This window comes from Coturnix japonica, chromosome 7 (assembly GCF_054131305.1).
Source record: "Coturnix japonica strain WE chromosome 7, WE-NBRP24, whole genome shotgun sequence".
In the NCBI taxonomy this organism is placed as follows: Eukaryota; Metazoa; Chordata; class Aves; order Galliformes; family Phasianidae; genus Coturnix; species Coturnix japonica.
In genome coordinates this window covers 4,351,491-4,374,506 of record NC_140669.1, presented here as the reverse complement: position 1 = coordinate 4,374,506, position 23,016 = coordinate 4,351,491, and the positions used below count along the sequence as shown (strand labels likewise).

General features: G+C 34.7%; 1 protein-coding gene across 8 annotated transcripts in view; it reads right to left on the bottom strand.

The window, feature by feature from the left end:
• LRP1B (LDL receptor related protein 1B) overlaps positions 1–23,016 on the bottom strand; it is a 553,348-nt gene that overhangs the window by 177,839 nt on the left and 352,493 nt on the right. For all 8 annotated transcript variants that reach the window (XM_015869156.3, XM_015869153.3, XM_015869152.3 and 5 more), the window contains 8 exons: positions 19,643–19,865; positions 17,469–17,640; positions 15,413–15,556; positions 13,079–13,315; positions 8,210–8,390; positions 5,529–5,748; positions 3,502–3,691; positions 1,808–1,930 (listed from right to left, as the gene is read on the bottom strand). In XM_015869156.3, coding sequence (XP_015724642.2) covers positions 1,808–1,930; positions 3,502–3,691; positions 5,529–5,748; positions 8,210–8,390; positions 13,079–13,315; positions 15,413–15,556; positions 17,469–17,640; positions 19,643–19,865 — 1,490 coding nt within the window. The remainder of the gene's footprint in view (positions 1–1,807; positions 1,931–3,501; positions 3,692–5,528; positions 5,749–8,209; positions 8,391–13,078; positions 13,316–15,412; positions 15,557–17,468; positions 17,641–19,642; positions 19,866–23,016) is intronic.

Here is a 23,016-nt window from a genome sequence, read left to right as displayed (position 1 = left end):
AAAAATAAAGGAAAGAAGCTGCTTAACTTTGGAAGACCTGAGGTTAGCAAGGAACTCTAATAAGATACTCTTGTCTCCACTGCCAACCCCTACATAAGGTCTGGGACAGGGTGTATCCTGGCTCCACTCCTTCCAGTCAGTCAGGTAAATTGCATGCACCTGAGCTCCCCTGGGTTGGCACTGCCTTCCCACCAGGTGCTCAATCACTGGCTCAAACAGTGACTTGGCATTTTTCACTACATCACTTTTCAAAACAGTATTTCATAAACTTCACCTATTTGAAACAATTCCACCTAAAGCCCGCAGCAGCACACAGATTTGAGTTGAGATCATGCATTTGTAATAAATGGGAGAACTCATTTAATTAAAACAGTCTGAGTGGCATTCTGTTATTTTATATTTGTGCTTAAGACGATAGTGTGGAAGTGCCTGTTTAAAATACTGTAATGCCTTGTTGATAGTGAAAAGAATATTCTCACAGACTACCCAAATTCTAGTGCATATTTAAGGACTAGAGAATGATTACTGAAAAGCTGAGTCTTGTATCCAGGCAACAAGTTAAACACCTGCATTACACACTGTATAAACTTTGCAAATATGAAATGATAAAAATCTACTGCGGTAGAATTAAGTAGGAAACCTGCAGCTTATGGATAAATCCAGACAGGTACATTTCTATACATGGGGTTCAGAATGTCTTACATGTAAAATACACATTACGCTATGACCCCACCAAGAACAAATTCTTTCAAAAGAGCCAGGCACTGAAATGTGCTGGGAAGAACAAGCAAAAATCAGGAAACCTGCTTGATTCAGATTTGATGGTGTTTAAACTCTTTTCCTAATGAGACATTTTTCCAGCAACAGTGATGATTCTACTAGTCATGCACTTGGGTCAAGTTCAAGGTAATTGCAAACTCAATGTTCATCATGCCATGAAATAATCATTATTCTTTTCTCAGCTTATACTTATATTTGAAGGTCAGTGTAAAGTTATACATGTTACACTTGAAGAAATAGACCAATGAGACCAAGGCAAACAATAAGAATTTTAAATGTTACAAATGCCAAGTGCAAATATTTTTAAAAATATAGCTACATATAGTATCACATAATATTTCTATTCCCACATTGATTATGGATGCTGAAAATGTTACTGACATTTCAATGAAGATATCCAAGGAAGAGATACTAGTAAAAGACAGCTAATTTTGCTTAATTTATGAATGGCATATTATATATGCATTTATAGAAATACCTACCTGATGTATTTTCTGAATAGATTCAGCATGAACATTCCCTATGCCAGATTTCAATTTCAGATACTTAGTTCATATAATAATCTGATACATAAACTTATTTATATATATTATCATGAAATTCTGTTATTTCTGATATTCTGCGAAAAAGGCAATTGAAATAATTGAAGTCTCTTATTGTATCAGACATTTTATCCTCAAATACTGCGCACTTTTAATAGTCTGCCTTTACAAGAAAACAGAATCACAGAATCATAGGGGTTGGAAGGGACCTCCAGAGATCATTAAGTCCAACCCCCCTGCCAAAGCAAGTTCCCTACATCAGGATGCACAGGCAGGCATCCAGGCAGGTCTTGAATGTCTCCAGAGAAGATACAAACCTTTACTGTATTCATCAAACTTTCTCCAATTGGGATATTTATTGAAAGAATATCTCTGTCCTATAAAAATCACAGAATTCTTTAAGAAGAGCGTTTTTTAAATATTTTTGAGAATTGTTTTTATCCCTTAACACTGCTATCAACCCATATATTCTTTAGACAGCTTACTCATGCAGGTTGTACTGTTTTCCTCCAAAAATTGATTATCAGCACAGGCACAAACTCTGCCTCCAGGAATGGCTAAACAGAGAGTACTGCAGCCTCCATTGTTAACACGACATGCGTTATCACCTGTAAAAGTAACAAAAGACACTTCGTAACCAACAGTGATGCTAAAATACGGAAATGTGAAAACACAAATACCTTAATACATTTATTTTCTTCTCTATTAGAGACACATTATTCTCCTAGTTTGGTTTCTAGTAGTTACAATATTAAAACAGGTTGCAACAACCTGAAAGAATAAAAACAATGATATCATCGGTTCATAGAATTCTCTCTTTTCAGAGGATGAACCAGTATTAAAGACTACTTAATAACTGATAGATACGAGTGCTGACATTGTCATGCACATAGTAGTTTAAAGAAACTCAGCAGTGTATATAGAAACAATCTGAACCTGTGCACATTAAAGCAATGTAGCTACAAATGTAAACTTAAGAGAGAAAGAAAACAGCAATTAGAAGTATAACGACAGCTATGGAAGGCAGTTTTAGGCAAATATTACAGTACTTTTCCTGAACACATCTGCTATTTCTCCACTTTCTGTTCCCCTGTTGTTGTTTCTCCCCAAATGCCATATGCTGTTCACACACAGATACTGACAGCTGTCAGGTGTTCTAATCACCTAACAGGAGATGCTGCACACTAGTGATGATACTGTGAAAACACAACTGAGCTTTAAGCCTAAGAACAACATACTCGTGAGGTACCTAATAAAACAGTTTTAGCATATTGGCTATTGCAGTTGAGCAAAGTCATATATTTACTGAGAAACAATGGGTCATATAGGGAAATTTCTATTTTCTTTCTATTTTGTTCACAGAAGCAAATGTTTCAGGAATAAAAACACTTAAGGGTCTCCAGTTTTCTAAAGAAACTATGGAAATGGAAACACTATCCTACCAGTACATGTCAAAAATGACAGCCCAGTAAGGTAGACATTCTTTTTGAGAGGTATCAATATTTAACATGGTCAACTTTTAAAACACTATTATGTTAATACTAATCCCTCATGCTTACCTTCATGCTTTCCATCTGAATTGGCTGACTACAATCAGAACTATGTTTTCACTAAAGAAAGCAAATATTCAACACTCATTTGAAATGCTACATACTATAAATGCTTTCCAAAATTTCCTCTGTAAAAATAAACCTGTAAACCAAAGTGCGTGCATTTTGTAAACACTGTCCATATCTTATAACCTATTTCTCTTTTGAAACAAGCAATATAAAGAATCCACTTTTCAACTACTATCAAATGCTACTGATTTGGATTCTAGATAACGTTACCATGTACTTTCAGCAGGCTAAGCTATATGGTGCTGATGGAGACAATTGAGAAGAAAGAAGACAAAAATAATGATCTCTACCCGAGAAAAGGTACAGAAGCCAATGCATTCTAGAATATTATCTGTTTTACTTTATATTTTAAGAGTCTTTCTCACACAAAGTGAAAATGCCAATAAATAAATTAAAAAATACAGTTACAAACACTATTTTGTCTCAGTGCTTTCAGTAACTAGAAGACTGAAATATCAAGAAGTACCTTTGCCTCTCCACAACCAACATATTCCTTTTCCTATTATTGTTCATCAAGTATTTTCAAGGTATTGCAAGGATAGGAGGGAAATCATTAATACCTTGCTGTTTACGTGGGTCATATATCTGAAGCCCAAACAAAGGTGGCCTCTCACTTCTTAACAGTGTCACATTCCTTGTGATCAGATCCAGCTGGAAAATAGATCCATTCATATAGTCTGTCCAATAAATATGATTTCCATGATGTGACAATCCAAAAGGATGATTCAAATCTTTTCCGCTGTAGATTACCTGCAATTAATTAGTCTCAGGTGAGCACTGGACAGGTTAAAATAAGTATTGCACTACAGAGAACATATAGGAGGATACAGGAAAGCTGAGATAAGTACTGTGCTCAAACATACAAACTTAATGCAATAAAATTAAGTAGCATAAATCTGATCTCTGCAACAGCATAAAAAATTAATTTCAGAACTTCATTGATATTTAAGATGTTTCTCTAAAATAAACTGCATGCTTTCCTGCATTCCTGTAATTATTATGTTCAGTAAACATCTATCTTCTTTCCTAGCAACAAAGCATAGCAGTTTCTAACTTTCAGTATACATCCAGCATATCAAATATTTGCTTCTTATAAAATGTTGCTGAGGTCGTGTCCCGCAGTAAACACACATCTGAATCCCATATTTTGGAATGATTTTTACCTCAATGAGGTTTTCGATTCAATATTCCTGCTTCTAACAAGAGCAAAGAACAGTATGAGTTGCTTATTTTTGTTCAAGTGCAAATGACTGATTTCTGAAAAATTTCTCATTTAATTGGGGTTGTGTTAACTAAAAAGAAAAAAAAGGAGAGCAACAGAACAAGAAAAAAAAAACAAAACAAAAACTATAAGCACACACCACGGTTTGCTCCCAAAATACTAAAAATATTTTTCCCCATACGAAGCCTATGAAAACAGGGTTTTCTTATTCAGCAGTCATGGTGGGAGGCAAAGCCATCAGCTCTCACTAGTAATCCATATGTAATCCATGGCAACTGCATTTACTATTTTAGACCTGTTCTATCCAGGAACTTTACAACTTGTCTACCATTCCAAGTAGACAAGGATCTTTAATTAAAAAATGTCTTTCTCCCAGTGTGTTCTACCTCCTCCTGCCTCCTTTACAGGACCATGATGGATTTGGAGCAAAAGCATTAAATCTAAATCCCTACCCAGCTATTGTGACAAACTGCAATGCTGTTGCGTTGGCTTAACAGCAGATCACCCAATATAAAGGATTCTTGAAGAAATGTGTAACTGTACAGAGACAAGTCCCAGGGAGAACCATATCTGCATTTACTTCTTTTATTTCTAGAGAATTGCATATTGGCCCTATGAAGGTCATCATACAGAAGAAATCATGAGTAGAAAAGAAATGAAAAGTCACAGATTTATTAAAAACTCTACATGGATGTAAATGGACTTAATGTCTATTCATGCTACAGTGAAAAATTTAGATGTCAAAGCACTAATGTTATGAAAGAGATTCTAAACCTTCCACAAATTATTCAATTCCAGACCATTTCAATAGTTTTCCATATGCTTCTTCTACTCTTGTTCTACAAAATAACAGAACTTCTATAAAGATTTGTATCTAGGTATTGCAGCAATTATAAAGTAGTAAAACAATCTCTTCATCACTGGTCTGCATTTATTGTTTCCTCTTTGCACAGAACCACAAATGTTCCAATGGGGTGCTGAGATTCATCCAAAGTAGATTACCCAGTGAAGTTAAATGAAAGCCTCACTTTGGCAGGGCCAAAAGAAAGTGGTGCTTTGTTTTATTTGACTGAAAAGCTCCTTGCAATTTGGTGGATCAACCAAAATGCAATTCACTGTCACATGCAAAAAATAGATTAATAAAAAATAACTTTTGTGTCACTTTCTAAAGCAAAGATGAAAATTTTAAGCTGTGTTACTCTCTCCTCCAGGAGGCTGCCAACATCACTTGTTTCAGCATAGATGACACTGGACATGCCGCAGGGTTATACAGACTAAAAAGCTTGAAAAGCATTTTTTAACATAACACAATACAATCCAGAGAAAAAGCATGCCTGTGGCAAAGCAGCAGTATTTTTCTTTTACCTTTCTTTCAGTTCCATTCAAAAATATCCTTTCAATGTGATCATAATAGGCATCACACCAGTATAACACATTGGCATGATAGTCCAGAGTTAAACCATTCGGCCATAGCATCTTTGATGTTACAAAAATCTGCCGGCTGTAGCCATCCATCCATGCCTTCTCAATTCTTCCCACACTGTCATCTATTTCATCTTCTTCCCAGTCTGTCCAATACATCCAGCTATTAAATTATAAAAATGAACATTCAAATGCCATTTTAATCACATGATATTCATGCTGCAGACTTTTAACAGAAGTTTGGAACACCACACCCACAAGTCAGAGCAATATTGTCTTTTCCATGTATTTGTCTTTCCACTGCTATTCCTAAGTCAATAGTAATAGAGACTTTCCATGTGTCCACTGAATGATGATGACCCAATGTTTTTTTCCTCACATTGTATGAACTATATGAATGCTAAATGGACTTGCATGAGAATTGAAATAATTATTTCAAAGCCTAATTATTCACACCAGAATTATGGAGTTCTCAACCACCCATTTTATTGACTTAGCTATAAAGTTCAAACCTCAACTGCTATTTTTTTGGCTAAACCTTATTTGTCTGATTTTAACTGTGCCTGATAGTTTCAAGAAAATACAATACACAAATTAATTATAGTCTCGCTTAATAGCTACAGAATAACTCCAAAGTCCTCTGAAATTCCCATTTCACATGAAGTCAAATTGCTCAGTTATGAGCTGTCTCTTCCAAAACCATTGAGTTGAGTCCAAGGAGCAACCCTTTCAGATGACTGCAAAAAAAATCTTGAAAAATATATCCTATGAATTTTTATCATAGTTTTATGGCTTAAGTAACAGTGATGTGGATAACCAACCCCACCCACCAAAATAAAAAAGTACCTATGTCACTCTAGAAAAAAACAAGCAAGCATCACAGTAACTCAATTACAAGTATAGGCTCAGATTATTTCTTTGAGATACTGTCTACTGGACACTACAGAACATACCCTGTTGTTTGTATTTGTTTGAGATTTTTCTTTTGTTACTTTTCCAATTGAACAAAGTCTCGTAATTTTAATTCTCAAAATCCTCATATTTCCAAAAGAAAGAAATACAAAAGTAAAAAAAAAAACAAAACAAAAAAAACAAACCCAAAAAACCCAAAATACAAACAAAATACAAAAGTCTTCCTATCAAACCTATTCCAAATAAAAGGCAATCATGTAGACATTGTCAAACCAACGGATCAGGGATTATATTCAAAACACTTCTAAGTCTAATGTGATCAGCACGCTTTTTATATAAGAACTTGGAAAAAACAAATAGGTATGTGGATATGGTGTGACAACTAACATATACACCATGGCTTTACGTAAATCCACAGTTTTTATTCATTTACTCTTTGTTCCAAGCCACCATACAGAAGTTTGTGTTGTTTGCTGTTGGTTTTTTTCCAGTTCTCTCAATGTCTTTGTAAATATATGCTAAGAGCATCAACCAACTTTTGCTCTATGAGAATTGAAAACACTGCTGCATGTTTAACTCAAAGAATGCTCATTTTAATCACAGAACTATAAAACCTGTGTACATTCTAACGCTCAATTAAAGACACAGGTCAGTACGCGATTTATTTTATTAGAAGGCAAAAACATGTTTTGAGGATATTTACATGACTGCTGAAGAGCAATTAACGAGCTTTTCTCCATTAACGTTTTGCCTGTACTTGTTGTTATTATGTCATAAGCTAAAACATACTTACAGTAACAGATGTTTACATTAATGTGCTTTAATTGTATCTCAAAAATGCTTCTGTACTGGTTAACTCAAGACTAATATTTTCTAAACATAATTAAAATGCCATAATAAAAGCCATCCCTCAGGAAAAGCTTCCATAAGAAGTGTAATCATGAAGGGCAAGTTATTTTATTATAGAAGTGTTTTATATAATAGTCTTTTTCACACAATACATCTTCATAAACTGTTTCCTGTGCCATGCATTTACTCAGCTGGAAAATTTAACAAAGTAATTACAGGTATGGTTATGTTTTATGGTCTGATTTTACATTCTTACTATCTGACCTTAATTACTGTAGCCTGTCCACAGTCACTTCCATTCATCAAAGGACAAGAGCAAAAGTGAAAACCTGATCCATCCACCGACACTACAGTTTCCTGTCTAAATAGTCTGCCAGTAAGAATTTAACAAGGAAACTGATCAGTGAATTTTTAGGTATACCACAACCACTCTAATATAACGTTCTTTTTGTTGTCTGCTCTACCACAACTCATTATATTAGTAATGAAAAATACCTGTCTCATCTATTTTAGTGAACTAATGTGTACAAGGATATGGCTTTAATTAACATGAGAAACTGAGCCTTACAAAGAGAGAAACAGAACATTAAAAAGTTTATCTAATATTAAAAATACATACAGGTCTGATATATTCAATTTGTACAAGCAAAAGGTAAATTGCATTCAAATTATACTTACATAAGTTCAGCTGTATGTGAGTAAGCACATTCTTTTGAAAGCTGCAGGCAAGATTTTTTTTACAGGAATTAAGAGATACATACTACTGCAGAATTTTAGATAGCCATATGGTTTTGAAGACCCATCCCAAGTAAAATTCTGTGTACTATGAAAACATGAATTAAATACAAAAGTCTAATTCATACCCATTGACAGGATCAACAACAATTCCTCTAGGGTGAGACATGTCTCCCTCTAGCAATGTTTTCCGACTCTGAGCAGCTTTTTCCAGTCTGGCTACAGCAATTGTTTTCCTGTGGCCATCGTTTGTCCAATAAAGATTATTTCCAATCCAGTCCACTGCTATTCCTTCTACATTATCGAGATCTGAGAGAGAAGAGAGATGCAGTAATAAAAGCTTAATGTTATATATTAACATTCTAACACAATCCATTGGTGTCAGCAATGGGAAATTTATTTTAAATGCACTTGGATTATTTTCTTGACTTCTAATATTATTGACTGAATTTCAATACTAAAGTTTACTGTCTCCTACCTGTGAGATTTTTTTTTTATTTTGCAGATGTTTTCTTTGGGACAAACTCATCACTGATACTGCTTTTAGAACTCAAACACCTTTACTGACTGTACTCTAATAATTTTGTTCCCTCCAAGTGAAAGTCTCCAGGATGAATAGGAACATACAGTACTTTTACCTACTAAAAGGTACATAAATCACAATATACATAATAGCACAGTGCAGAAACCTTCAACTTACTGTAAAACAGATAATATGGTGCATTTTTGATGATAATTTAATGTTAACACTTAAATAAAATATAATGGTTATATCCAATAAATGAAATATCAGGCCTTTTATACACCTGCATGCAATAAAAGCTCCTATAAAAGGTAGCACTACTATCTCAATCGCATTGCAACACATCAAATGACTGCACAACCCTTCAGTGGAACAATGTTTTTCATTGCTTTGTAATGCCATTGCGTTCCCTATCAATGCATTCAAACATCCTGCTCCTGCAACAAGTTTCATTTTTTCCCCCCTAAATCTTATAACCTATTTCTTTTAGAAAAGAGAAAAATGCATTGAAAATTTAATATTAAAGTATATTAAGTCACAGACGGTTGCTGTATGCTAGAACTTGAAAATAACAGTTTCCTTAAGACAGATCTTTCCGTAAGAATGCTTTCAATTTTTAAAACCAGAAAGCAAACTTAATCTTGTGGCTACTGACTGTTATAGCAAAACAGCCATATAATAGCTTTAAAACTTTTTCCCTTATCAGTATTGCCTATCTGAATACAACATCAGTGGACAAACATTACAGATTAATGAAAAGAAATATAAAGATGAGGGTTTTTTTGATATGAAAGGGTGGAAATTCTTGTCAATATTATAGGATATATAAAGTAGTTGAGAAATTATTCAGCTTTAAAAAAGGTTATTGTAGCTTTAATGTACAACTGCCTATAACTCCAACTGTGTAGCTGTTCTACCTCATGCGTACTACATATGTTAAATTAAACAACTGATGCGTGTATGTTCTTGAACTCTACCCCAGTTACCTGAACAGTAGCAGGAGTTAAAGATAAATGCCATTTTTAATCAAGTAGTTTTTTAAACATGAAAAATGAAGCCTGATTATTTCTGCATTTGTATATTTTTGTTTTTTAAAGAAACTTTAACTGAAGTACAGTGAAAACATATTCTTCCATTATGATTATTTCACTTTTCGTGTTCACATGTTGATTAGTCCAGCTGTAGAAATTAGTAAGGTCAGCAAAATAGCAAACCACTGGTCATTGACAACTCCTCTATATTTTTGTATTTTAGCATTTTATGCTTAAAAATGTAATAGATAAAAAGGAACCAAAGTATCAAGTAAATCTTCTTCACAAGAGAAACTAGACCAATATGTAGGAAACCCAAGGCATCTCAGCAAAGTTTTCTTAAGAACACACAGAAAAGACTCATATCAAGTCTGAAGAAGGGAGTGATTTGTTCATAACTTATTTTTATTTGTATTCTGTCTGACCTACTTATTTGAAATTAAACATGGTTTGTACATTAAGAAAAATCAGCTTTTCAACTCAAAGGTCTTATTTGGCTTTTTTGGGGAGAGACAATCCAGTTCAAATAGGCATTATATTTGAGTGAGTGACTAATAAAACCCCTGCACAGGAAGACGGCTCGGTAAAGATGGGCAAGGACGATGTGCCCATAAAGTTCAGAGAATAATGTAGGATGAGACTGACCCATAGCTGCACCAAAGAAGATAATTTATCTCTACACAATGAAAAGTAGAGAACTGACTTTGTTTTAGATAAACATCTATCAAGGGATGGATAGTTCATTAAAGGAGAGAGAAAGTCTTCCTCAGTTAGCCAAACATGGCTCAGCCAAACACAGAGTATAAGAACTAATTGAAATTCACTTTTAACTATCTAAAAGCTTTGAATACATTCCTCAGTTTTACTCTAGGTTGTTCTGCCACTCTAGCTAAACAAAATTGATTCCACTACTCTGAGCCAACTTTCCACAGCGAAACACTTTAAACTTACAAAGAATGAAGTAAAAGAAAGGCCATTTTTTAATCACCGTTCACTTGACAACTGGAAAATTAACATTTGTAATTCTACCAAAATTTTATAATCAAGAGTAGTATGTGGGCTCCATATATGCCCATCCTTTCTAATATTTACAAGTGAATAACAGAAAACCTTCAAGGCCCACAGTGACCCCAAACAACATCAGTGGGCCAAGAAATGCTTTAGAAAACAAAGAAGAAAAAAGGGTGAGTTCATCCTTATTGTAGTCCAACTGAATAATATTTCAAACAGTTAAAAATCTGGTTTGTTTCATTTTTTTAATGTTTAAAAAAAACAAACAAACAACAAAACAGAATCATTTCAAAATAAGTTTGAGGTTTTAATTATAGCATTTTCTGTTGCTGATGAAAGTACGCTACTTTTGCAGTTGTGCTGCCAAATCTAGGATTGGCTTTGCTGTGAGCTGTCAAACAGTTATCAATACTACACAGCAGTTTATTTTCCAAAGTGAAGAATAGGAAATCACAGCTGAAACTATATGGGAAATCAAACTCAAGCAGCGTTAGATGCTCAGCATTCTCAACTGCTAGTCAACAGCTTGAAGGATCAGGCTCTCATGTAGGCAAACCATAATTATCTGCGTTACAGTGTTGTTCAAGCTAGCATATCTGTTCTTGCAAAAACTGATAGTCACAAAAAATGACAACTTCTAATCTGAGAAGTGACACCTACCGCAGATAGAGCTCCTTAGCAGCATGCTGTTCCAAGCAAATATTAAACCACCTACTGACACACCTGATTTTCTCTAGTAGCCTTCCACCAGAGAACGATTTAATCTATCCCTGCTGAGTTCTCAAGAGCTGACAAGAATAAAAGTATGGTGGTATGGCCAGAGGCCATACTAATTTTTTAAACCACAAAACATACATTAACAAGTACTCTTTAAATATACTTTAAAGTTATGAATCTTCTCCATGTTCTAACTAATCATGTAAACTCCTGGGAAAGAAGTGGGTGGAGAATGACAACGATTAGTCTTATTCATTCTAAGCATCAGGGATACCAATAATACATGATCAAACAATCCATAACTCTTCAGAACACTTTCGCATTCTGTTATGTTGCATCTATAATAAATAAAAATTACAGTTAAATATTACATAGGAGAAGTTGCTGATTCAGTACATATATATATATATATATATATATATATATATATATATATATGGTTGCCTGTTTGATTAGACTAAACTCAACCCATCTGACACTTTTCAGCAAGGATGCCTTTTTGTATTACCTTACAGTATTTAAGTCTATATGCTGTTCATTCTCTTCCTGTACTTTACATTTGGATTACTTCCTTGTTAAATTAAATGTGTGTTTTCTGGTTAAAGTGTTTCAGCAATGGAAGTGGAACTTCTGTGATGTATATTATCTATTTCCACATTCACAGTGAACCAAAGAATTACACAATCGGCAGCTGATCATTCATTATTTACACAGATAGCCATCACTTATTAAGCAGCCACCAAGCTTCTTGTGGCTACTAGTGAAAGAACCTTTACGCACACTGAGGCCTGTAGGGACCTTACAACGTAAAAAAAAAAAAAAAGGACAATCTCACTGTAAATAGAAACTAACTTCTGAGATCTGGATTAAAACATACATTATGAATGATGAGGAATGGAAACTCCTGCATTAAAGCAATTGTTTTGATTTTTTGTTTTGTTTTGTTGTGTTTTGTTTGTTGTTTTTTGTTTGTTTGTTTGTTTTTCCTCTTGACTACTAGTAAACAATTACTGTAGAATGGATTTCAACCGAGGTAAGGAGCTGAAGCAATATTCCATGAAATAGTTCTATGAAAGGAAAAGGTGAGTTGACAGTTTGGCCTTAGTTGGAAAAAGAGCATTTAATTCAAAGAGATGTGATTCTTGGCCACTGAGAATCTGTATGATGTGGTGGAAGAAGTGGAAAGTAGAGCAGTGCTGATATTTTTTCATATTGCCATATACTGTAAAAATATCTTTAGATTCTCAAAAAGGCTTATGTCTTCCTACTGCTTCTGCAGGTAGGAAGAAACATGTGCCAGAAAAAAACCAACAAAACAAAGCCTAACCACCCAAATTATTATTATTAGTGATTTTGCACTGCAGAAAGTCCTCCTCTGCCAACCTACTTGAATAGACTCCAGAAACCACACTGTGATACAGGCCGTAGAGAAAAGTCTCATAACAATCACAGGTATATGGGACAGTTCAGTGAACTGTTACATTATGGATTCATCCCATCAACTGAAAGAATACAGTGGAGATATAGAGTTACTCAGTGGCAAGATACAGGCTAAGCAGACATAGTCATCAAACAGAATCTCTGCACTTGAAAAAATAAGTAGGAAGTTGTAAGAAAAAAAAAAAAATAGCTCCAAGTTTGTTCAAGGTCTCGTTTGGGTCTGCTTTCAAAGGGTAGATTAAATAAAGTTTTAAATCTTCTGTTAGCATTCCTACCATCTTTGAGGATTGTTTCTCTCTCTGTGCCATCAATTTTCTGCCGTCCAATTAGGAAACTGGTAGTATCAGCAAAGTAAATGTAATTGGTTTCTGCATGGAAGTCCAGAGCACGAGGATTGACTAAGTTCTCTATAGGGATCATGTATTCATCAGATACTTTGGTATTCAGGTCCATTCCCCGTATTATTCCTGGGCGTCCCTTCCCATAAAAAAGAAACAATTCATTCTTTGGTCCTGCAAAAGAAAGATTACAAACATAAACAACTGATGCCGCCTAATCTTCTTTACAGTGAACAAAGTCACTGTTTAATTAACTGGCACAATTAGTGGGGGAGCAGGAGCGTTATTCAATACCAAAAATTAAACTTTCATATATTCCAAAGGTATCTAAACTCAAGAAATCTAGCTAATTACATTACCTTAATTAAAATACAAATTACTTTGGTGAACTGCTTACATCTAATTATTTTTCTTCAGTAGCAGTTCACACTGAAAAGAAATGCTAGATTGCAGAATAACCTTGCATCTACTGTGAAATGCACATATAAAGCATTGCAGACATTTAATTTTACAATTCATTAGGATCTATCCAGGTAATGTAGACCACGACTGAAGAAATCATTAGATGTAACGCGAATGTAAAGTTCAGCAAATGCAGAACACCATTTTATTTTTTCACCTGAAGTTTCTCAGACGCAAGCAAAAGCTTATAGCAAATTTCTTTCAAATGGGAAAAGAACGCAACAGATTGACATACTGATTTCTTTCATACTGAGATACAAAACGCGGATATCTATATTTCCTTCTCAAGAGATTTCTACAGTTTCATTAAATAGCTTAATTACAAATAACTGAGATAAGCTAACAATACTTATAAATGTCCTTAAGATACGTCACACTAGAAATAGATCTCTTAAAATTCTTAAAAACTTTCCCCATTGCTTCTCTGAGTTCATTGAAATTGCTTTTGAAAACAGTGAGAAATTTGTCTGGGTTCAAATGCATTTGTCTTCCAGAATTTATCAATGGATTCAGTTGCATGTCTGTTGCATGAAATACATCAATATCGTTTGATTAACAAATAAATAAATAAAAATAGAATTAAAGACTGGTTTAAATAGGAAGGGACCTTAAATGACATTTAATTCCAACTCCCTGCCATCAGCTTGGCTGCTTACCGCTTCACCTGGCTGCCTGAAGCCCCCATCCATTCGGGATGCTCAGTGGAGCTTTTCTGAGCAGGCTACTCCAGAGCCTCATTCTCCTCACAATAAAGAACATCTCCCTTACATCTAGCCTTTTGTTGTCCTATTGTCCTTATTGTCCTCAAAATAAGTGTCTCCTCATCTTTCTTAAGTATCAAAAGGCTGCAGTGAGGTCTTCCCGAAGTCTTTTCTTCTCCAGGCTGAACAAACCCAGCTTTATTCCCCCTTTGTAGGAGAGGTGCTCTAACACTTCATGACCCCTTCTGGCCTTGTTACAGTTCTGGACACAGTACGCCAAATGAAGCCTCATGAGCAAAGAGCAGAGGGGGGCAATAACCTCCCTCACTCTTCTGGCTAGCCCTGGTTTGATGCAGCCCAAAACGCTGTTGGCCTGCTGTTTCACCCAATAGAAACACCAAGTTCTTCTCTGTAGGGCTGTTCTCAATACATTTGTCACTCAGTCAGCACGAGTGTCTGGGATTGCTCTGATTCAGATGCAAGACCATGCACTTTGCCTTGCTGAACCTCATGAGACTCGTGTGAGTCCCAACTTCTCAAACCTGTCCATGTCTTTCAAAACGGCATCCTACCTTCTGTCATGTCAATCACATGGTTGTGACAGATATAACCACAGTTACACAAACCAATCCTCTTGCCACAAAGTATTATCAGAAGAAACTTACCTGTGTCATATATACATATATATATATGAAGGATCCATTTCAAAATTTAAAGATGATTGTGTAAATAGAAATAAGTAATGATTAAAACAATTAAACAGCATAGCAGCCCCTATGTATCGTCAGAATGTATATTTTATATATATATATAAAAAAATCAACACAGTAAACTGATTAACTGATAGCTCATGATGATTTTTAGAACTCTATAAACAGCATCCCGTGCCTAAACTGTCACTTGTGTGAATGGATCCTAATCAAGTAAAATCAATTTGAGGGAATAAAAGTGGTATATGAATAAAGCATCAGGTAAATATGATATAAAATAACATTACCTGAAAATAGAGCACGTCATTTCTATTGCTATTAACTACATGTTAAATAGCACACAGGGCTATGCCCAGGAACATTAGCAGCAGGCAAACTCTCTGATTTTTATTACATACTTTTGCATGACCTGCCATCACTTCCCAAAATGAAGCCAGTCCTGCAGCGACAAGTCCGTGTTTTGTAGCTGCTGCTAAGCAGACAGATGTGCGAACATCCCCCTGGCATTCCATATGGGTCCACCTCACAAGCATGGCTTCTGACTGCAGAGAGTGAAAAACAACATGATTGAACTCTATTTGAAGCAGGATAATTATATCCTTCAGCATGTAGAAAGTTCAGACATAGAAAAAAAGGGAATTTTCATAATCTTCCCCAAAATGTAACTTCAAAACAAGGCGATTTAAAAGATAAGTTGGCATATCCAAAGAATCATCTTGTGGCTATCAAGTCTAATAAGGTTATTGCTTCAATGAAATCCTGCAGTTATTCACCAGGCAGATATCTCCCCTGAGATATCCAAATTTCTTTCCCTTTATTTCTTTGTTCAATTCATTTTGTTGGTGGTTTCTTTTGTTTGTTTGCTTTGAGAGCAGAATCTCATGCTAACCATCCCATCTAACTATTCATTCATCACCATTAGAAAGCACCTTTCTATGGTAGATATGTACGCATAAGCTGAAGAACAAGACAAGCCTTGTAGCATTTTTCCTGCATTTGAACAACTGAAGAATTTAAAGAATTCCTTTCCCTTGATATATTTTTAAGTGCACAGCTCTAAATTAGCAGAAGAGCTCATCAAATTGTACTTCTTAAAATTTTTAAAGGTAAATCTGATCAGAAAATAAAATCTATCCTTTTACTTTACACTGGCCTACAACAGAATGGTATTTTATCTCAAAAACTACATTTTAGCCCTTCCTTTCCCTTCCCTTCAAGCTTTCTAGTTGTTTGGTAAAAGTAATCCAGAGGTTTAAGGTCGATATTGTTAGAAGTATACAGAATTTCCACCAAGTTGAGACAGCCTTTACAGCAAATCTTGACAAGCAACAAACATGCCCATTTGAAACAAAAGAAGCTGCAGAGTGAAAAAAGGGCAAGAGGAACAGAGTAATTGCAGGTGGTAATACCAGATTACACTGTACTCACATGTCTCCAATACTCAACCTCTCTGAGTCCCTCAGGGATACAAACAGGGAGCCTACAGCGAGGAGACTTTTTGCTGCCTTTATCAGATACCAACATCTGCAAATCAGTGCCCTCAGCCACAGAGTAAAATTAGTTCATTGAATCTCCATCAGCTTAGAGATCTTTTTATTTTCTATTTTTTAAATCACATATAAAAACTTCTCTCAGAGCAGTCAGTATGTTTAATGACAGTGACATTTATCATCAGAATTGATGTGCTGGCTTTTTATGACCCAGCAGTCATAAAGAGGATTCTAGTTTTTATCGCTAGAGTCATATCAAAACATGTTAATGGATAAAACAACACTGTAAACATTTTGGATCTTGTCATCCTTTTGAGTGCAGAAATACACGTCACTGGATCCATGATTCAAGTCAGAATAGACATATGAAATAGATATTTTAGCAACAATCCTAAGTATTTAAAAGTTTCTAATCCCAGTCTTGAACGGAGACTGAACACCAAAGATGGTATTTATTCAAGCAGGGTTAAAGCAAACAGCAGTTCCCCCACTGTGCTGGTAGTTAAGCAGGCCAGCTGCCCAACTTCCATTCATTTTGGCAACCCCAAAAACCAAGGGAATGAATTTTGAGTCCCTCCAGGTTTGTACTCTGTGTGAAAAGCAGATACAGAGAAAGCAGGAATCTTCAAGGTAGGAGACCCAAGCAGGTGGGTGGTATTAGACACCTAACAGTTCTGAGAGTGTTAAATCCCCAAAAGGCTGTGTTTATGAAGACAGAAAGCTTGCAAAGCAGAGCTCACTGGCAGCTCTCCAAGTTGAATGTGCAGGAATCAGTTGTAGGAGCTTAGGGAAGCAGGAAAACTGGCAGGAAAAGACACGGGAAACCAGGCACATGAAAAAGTCACAGAAAATTCTGCAGTAGTAATAGGTTTTAACTGCATATTTTTGGAAGGATACCTCCTTGAGACCATATCCAACTAATAGATGGTTTTATGTCTCCTAGAATGGGGAATTTTCATCTTACCTGATGTTTGAGTTCTTTTCTGGTATACACGAATCTCCTTTGCATTTTCAAGTCTGGTAAGGGACCGAACATCAGTGCCATTATACCTGTTTATTTGCCAAATACTGAAGTTATCTGAATTGACTGCATACAAGTAGTTTTCAAATACTGCCAAACCACAGAGATGCCTAACCTGGAAAAAAGATGGAAACAATCATTATTTTAGCTGAATATTTCAGATATACATTCTATAAGCATCTAATAATAACGTCCAATGCACACAGCAAATTGCACAAAATAATCTATGAATATACTGATAAAAATCAGTAAATAAAAAAAAAGCAAACTACTATTACAAATCTAGTTCACATTCGTAATCGTAAAATCATTTGAATTGAAAGGGACCTTTAAAGGTCACCCAGTCCAATTCCTCTGCAATGAACAAGGATCTATAAAACTTTTCTAACCATAAACAAGTGAGGAAAAAAAAAAAAAGCAAAATACTTCCAACAACCCATTTATTCATTCTTAAAATGCTGTGGGTCTTCCATCTTTTAAATTAAAAACTCCTGCTTGTTGTCTTAAATGCAATATATTACATTAGCATAAAGCAACATTAATTAAACATTTATAACCATCATTAATATTAGCTAGCATTAACTAATAATTTTAGTAAATATAGATAGTTTACAGGTTGAATTCATGTATTTTTTTGCTGCGACAATCAAAGATTGCCACCAGGGCAAGACATTATCACTGAACATTTTTAAAGTAACTAACTAACTATGCTTGTGCTCCTTTTGTGTTGTACCTTAGAATATGCCTGTGTTCACACAATACTGCTTGCTTAACAAGAAGCAAACTCTATTTCATTCATCCCTGATGTGTACGAGTACACTGATTGAAAGTTACTTACATACAGTTGGTTAATTAGCCAATGACAGTTCAAACACGAAGAGTTTAATTATGCAGAGGTTGTGCTTGATGTATGGATTTAGAAAATTTAAAATCTCATTGAGCAATTTTGAAAGCTAAGCAAGCTAAAGAGAATTTGTTGGCAGGTGTTCAGATATTTACAGGCTGAAATCGTACCAGTGTAATCAATAAATTATTCACCACAGAGTATTTACTCAGCTCATTTACTCAGACAAGTTCAGACACACTTCACAAACCAAAACTAAAGATGATCCAAAAGCTGCCTTGCATCAAATACTTCAGTGATTCCTGGAAACAATTTCGAGTTGACCAAATTTTGCCATCATTTTCTACTTTTAATCAATTAAAGCTTAAATAAAATCAATGATAGTATTTCACTTAGACCCGATAGGAATTCAATCCAATTATAGTGAAATCATAGACAAAAAAAGGTGATAACAACAATGAATCTGTACCAAATTTCTGAATCCTCCTTTACATTACTTTTGATATATTTGCACATAGGAGATAAACTTCAACCCCTGAAATCTGTTGAGTACAGTTTGCTGGCCATGATAACAATTTGTCATTTGATAATTGGGCAAAGAATCATGGCAGAACAGATAAATTACTTATTCTATTTGGACTCCCTATGCACCCTGTTTAACCTCAAGCACAAAGAGATGTAATCCAACGTATCCACACCAGTCCCTAAAGTCTGAGTAGCAATCAACAACGGTTTAATCTTTGTAAACTTTCCCTTGGTTTTCATGAGCCTTGCAACTGCGTAGAACTACTAACTACTATTCTCTCCACACTGAAACAACAGCTTGATACAGTCCTGTTCAAAAGCTTCCAGACTTAGTGCTTGTATTTATGACTTTGAACATCTGGTTCAATTAAGAAAAAACATCACTACCATCAACCAAATATGATTTAAGGTCATCTTCATTGGTCTGAACAGGTGAATTACTTCTGCTGTTCTTCTGTTTCTTTAACATTCCTCCACCCGTTAATCTTCCCTTCCTGAACTGGCAATATGTTTATGTCCTTACTAATTTATTGCCTGGTATCTCTCCACTGCCCCATATTTTCCCTCCTAAAGCCTTTTGCAATTGCAACTGAGACTTAAATGGTGCATTGTTTAAGAACTACTATGTGGAAGTTCATAAATTGCAGAACAGGCTAAACTGCAAATGAAATAAAACATTCAGCAGATCCTTTAAAGTTTCTGTATATCTATAATTATATTGTCCTATATTTTTCAAATAAATACCTACTTGTCTGCCTTTTATGACTGTATGCCTCTTTCTCCCTTCATAGTCAACAACTTCCACATTATCCAAATAGATGTCAATCCAGTACACATATTTATTGATGATGTCTAGTGCAAGAGCAGTTGGCTGCTCAATTTTAGAGTCCACTATCCATGTTCTGTTCATTCCATCCATGTCACATCTCTCAACCTTGGCAACATTCCCATAGTCTGTAAAGAAAAGCTTTCTGTAGAGAGAAAATAAAATGTGAGTTTCAAAGGGTGTGAGCATAGAGCAAAGCTCCTAGTGGCACTGTGCAAAGCAGGATTTCATTCCTTGTTATTTTGGAGACAATACTTATTAGCAGTCATCAGTGATTAACAGAGCAGCTCACCGTATCTTCTAAGAAATCCACACTTACATATTTTCTTTAAGTAGAATATACAGAAGTGTACATAAATGAGCATGAGCGAATTACTTTACGCATCGTATAGTATTTCAGTGTATTGTGTTGGTTTTTTTGTGTCATTTTTTTCCTGGTCAGTATACGCATGTACAGAGACTACATTAGAATCTTAAATATACCTATACAATCACTATTAAAAAAAGGCAAGATAATTACAAATACTAAACAGTGGCAAATCCAGGAAGTGCTCAGATGGTTTGAAGAACAACTCATTAAATATAAGGTAAAGCAAATATGGTGATTCATAATATCAAGTTTATGAAAACGTATTCCTAAAGAAGATGTACAATGCATCATTGTAGTGCATTTATAACATCTTAAGAGGGTGACTGGCACAGGACTACCAATTATAAAACAGGCTTCAAAATATTTCCACAAACTCAACAAATCACTTCATCCAAGAATAACAGGAAGCTATTGAAGGCTTAAAATTGCTACAAAATCTTTTCAACCCAAGCCTTGATTAGTATTCAGTGGGTTTACTAAACAAATCAATTCTGATTAAGTTGACAATATTATAACAAGATTAACTATTTGTGAGATTAAATCACATTTGCAAGCAAAGACCACCTTGCTGTGACTTTAAGATATTACAATAAATAATACAATTCCAGATTCAATGCTACTAAAACTACCTTGAGAATCAGGATTTCATTTTTGTAAATGAAGTGAATTATGGCCTCAATTATTACCATTAGTGGTAATAGCCCTACATCAACAGTATAAAAAACCTGTTACATACTCATGTTGAAAAACAGTAACTTATAGCCTTGTAATTTCTTATAGACATTCAGCATTCAGAAACATTAGGCTAGAAAGAATACATGATTGCTGTGCAGCAAAATAAGAGCCATATCCATCACTATTACCATATTTAGAATGAATTCTTATTTATTAAAATGTAGATAAAGAGTATTTCATAGGAAAAAAAATAATGATTACAACATCAACAAAACTGTTGAAGGCATAAGAATTATTCATAATGTACAAAGAGTAAAAAGCTAAAATGAATTGATCATCAAATCATAAAGCAGGGACTGAGGAGAATTTGAAAGGTCACGTAGTCCATCACAAGGCCATAAGGCAGAGTAAACTTAACCTACAACATTCCTGAGGGATAATTCCATTCCTGACAGAGAATCTGATTAATCAAAGTCATTCTGAATTCCTGTCTTGTCCTTCATTGTTATTCCATACCACAGCTGCACTTTAAGAAACACTTTAAAAAACCACACACTTAACATTTAAATTCATATAATCAAAATGTGCATGCTACAGATGATATGCAAAGCAAAAATTATGTCTGCAAAGCAAATGTTTTGTTTGTAATGAAAACAGCTAAGGAAAATTAATGAGAATACATACCTGTTTATTTAATCAGCAGTAACAAGTCTAATAACTATTACATTTAAAATAAGTTGTTAAAACATTACCGGTTGACAATTTGAAGGGATCACATTTAGATTTATAATAGAAATCTATGATTTAAGATTCAATTATTCAAATCAAGGCTCATTTTGCAATCACAGAAATAAGTTCTGTCGTTGCTGTGATCAAGAACACGCACCTATGTATATTTATGCATATACAAACATACGTGTATGTCTATATAGGTCCTCATATGCACATACACAGGAGCTACAAAGATCTGAAGTTTGACTTCAGGTTAACTCTTTACTGGATTGCTTAACAAACATTATTCCTACACAAGATTAATGCTACTACACTGTATAAGAAAAGACTAATATATTAAGATATAAATTAAAAATCATTACCCTCTATAATTACATCCATTTACACAATTAGGACAAAAAAAACAAAAAACTTTTGCAAGTAAGTAACAAATAGGTACAGAAAAGAACAGGTAATTTTAATTGTTTTTCCAGCTTTCTTGGATGGGAAACTTATTTCTTTGTTACCTAAATATCTGCTTTTTATTAACATCATTAGTGACGAGGAAACATGAATCTATCCATAAATAACATACAAACTTTAAATTTCAATAATAATTACCCTTCTCCTGGAGACTGACAATAACATTAACTTTTAACGTAGAGGCAACAGACAGAGCAAGAAAGTAATCACCTAACTGTTGTCATATGATCAAAGTATACCGAAAATTAGATTACGAAAATTAGATACTTTACCATGTGAATCTGAAACACAACTCTACATTAAAATGCTATTGTAGATTTGGATAATAAGGCTTAAATCAGGGTTGCATTTCTAACACGTGAAGCTGACCCTCAATTACACTACTTTTTCCTTTGCCTTGGGAGTTCTCAAAGATACACAGGTATTCATTTCAACTTAAGACTGATTCTGCTGCTCACAAATGAGGCTGGACTTGCCTCCTCATTTTATGTAGAGGATGGTGAAATCCTTTATAAATTCACAGAGCAATTTCAGCACAAATACTGACCATTTGCATTTCCCTGTACAGTCCATGTACTATGCATTAGTACTGACCATGAGGGACAGCTCATTCAGGGGCAAGGAGATCTGTGTTCATTACAGCCTTTATTTTCTGAGACTACCAATGAGGATACCAGCTGGGGCAGCTACAAAACAGCAAAATCTTTGGCATTAAATTGAATTATTTTTTTTAAGGCACGTTATCCTTGGAGAGCTACAGACTTTTTCATGCATAGAAAATCTGAATCCTAGCTCTTTAAAACACTAAAAAGCACACGTTCTGTCCATTTTTAATTAATACTAAGATGGGTTATCTTCTTCAAGTATATGTGCTTTGCAAGCAACAGATAATAATCTTTTTTCAAACTTCTCAAACTAATTAAAGTATTTGTTTTGTCCCACTGCTCTTCCCGAGAGGCTCTGCCAGAATGGTTTATTCTAATGTTTATGAATTACAGAATCACCAAGGCTGGAAGAGACCTTTAAGATCATCCACTCCAACCATCCACCTATCACC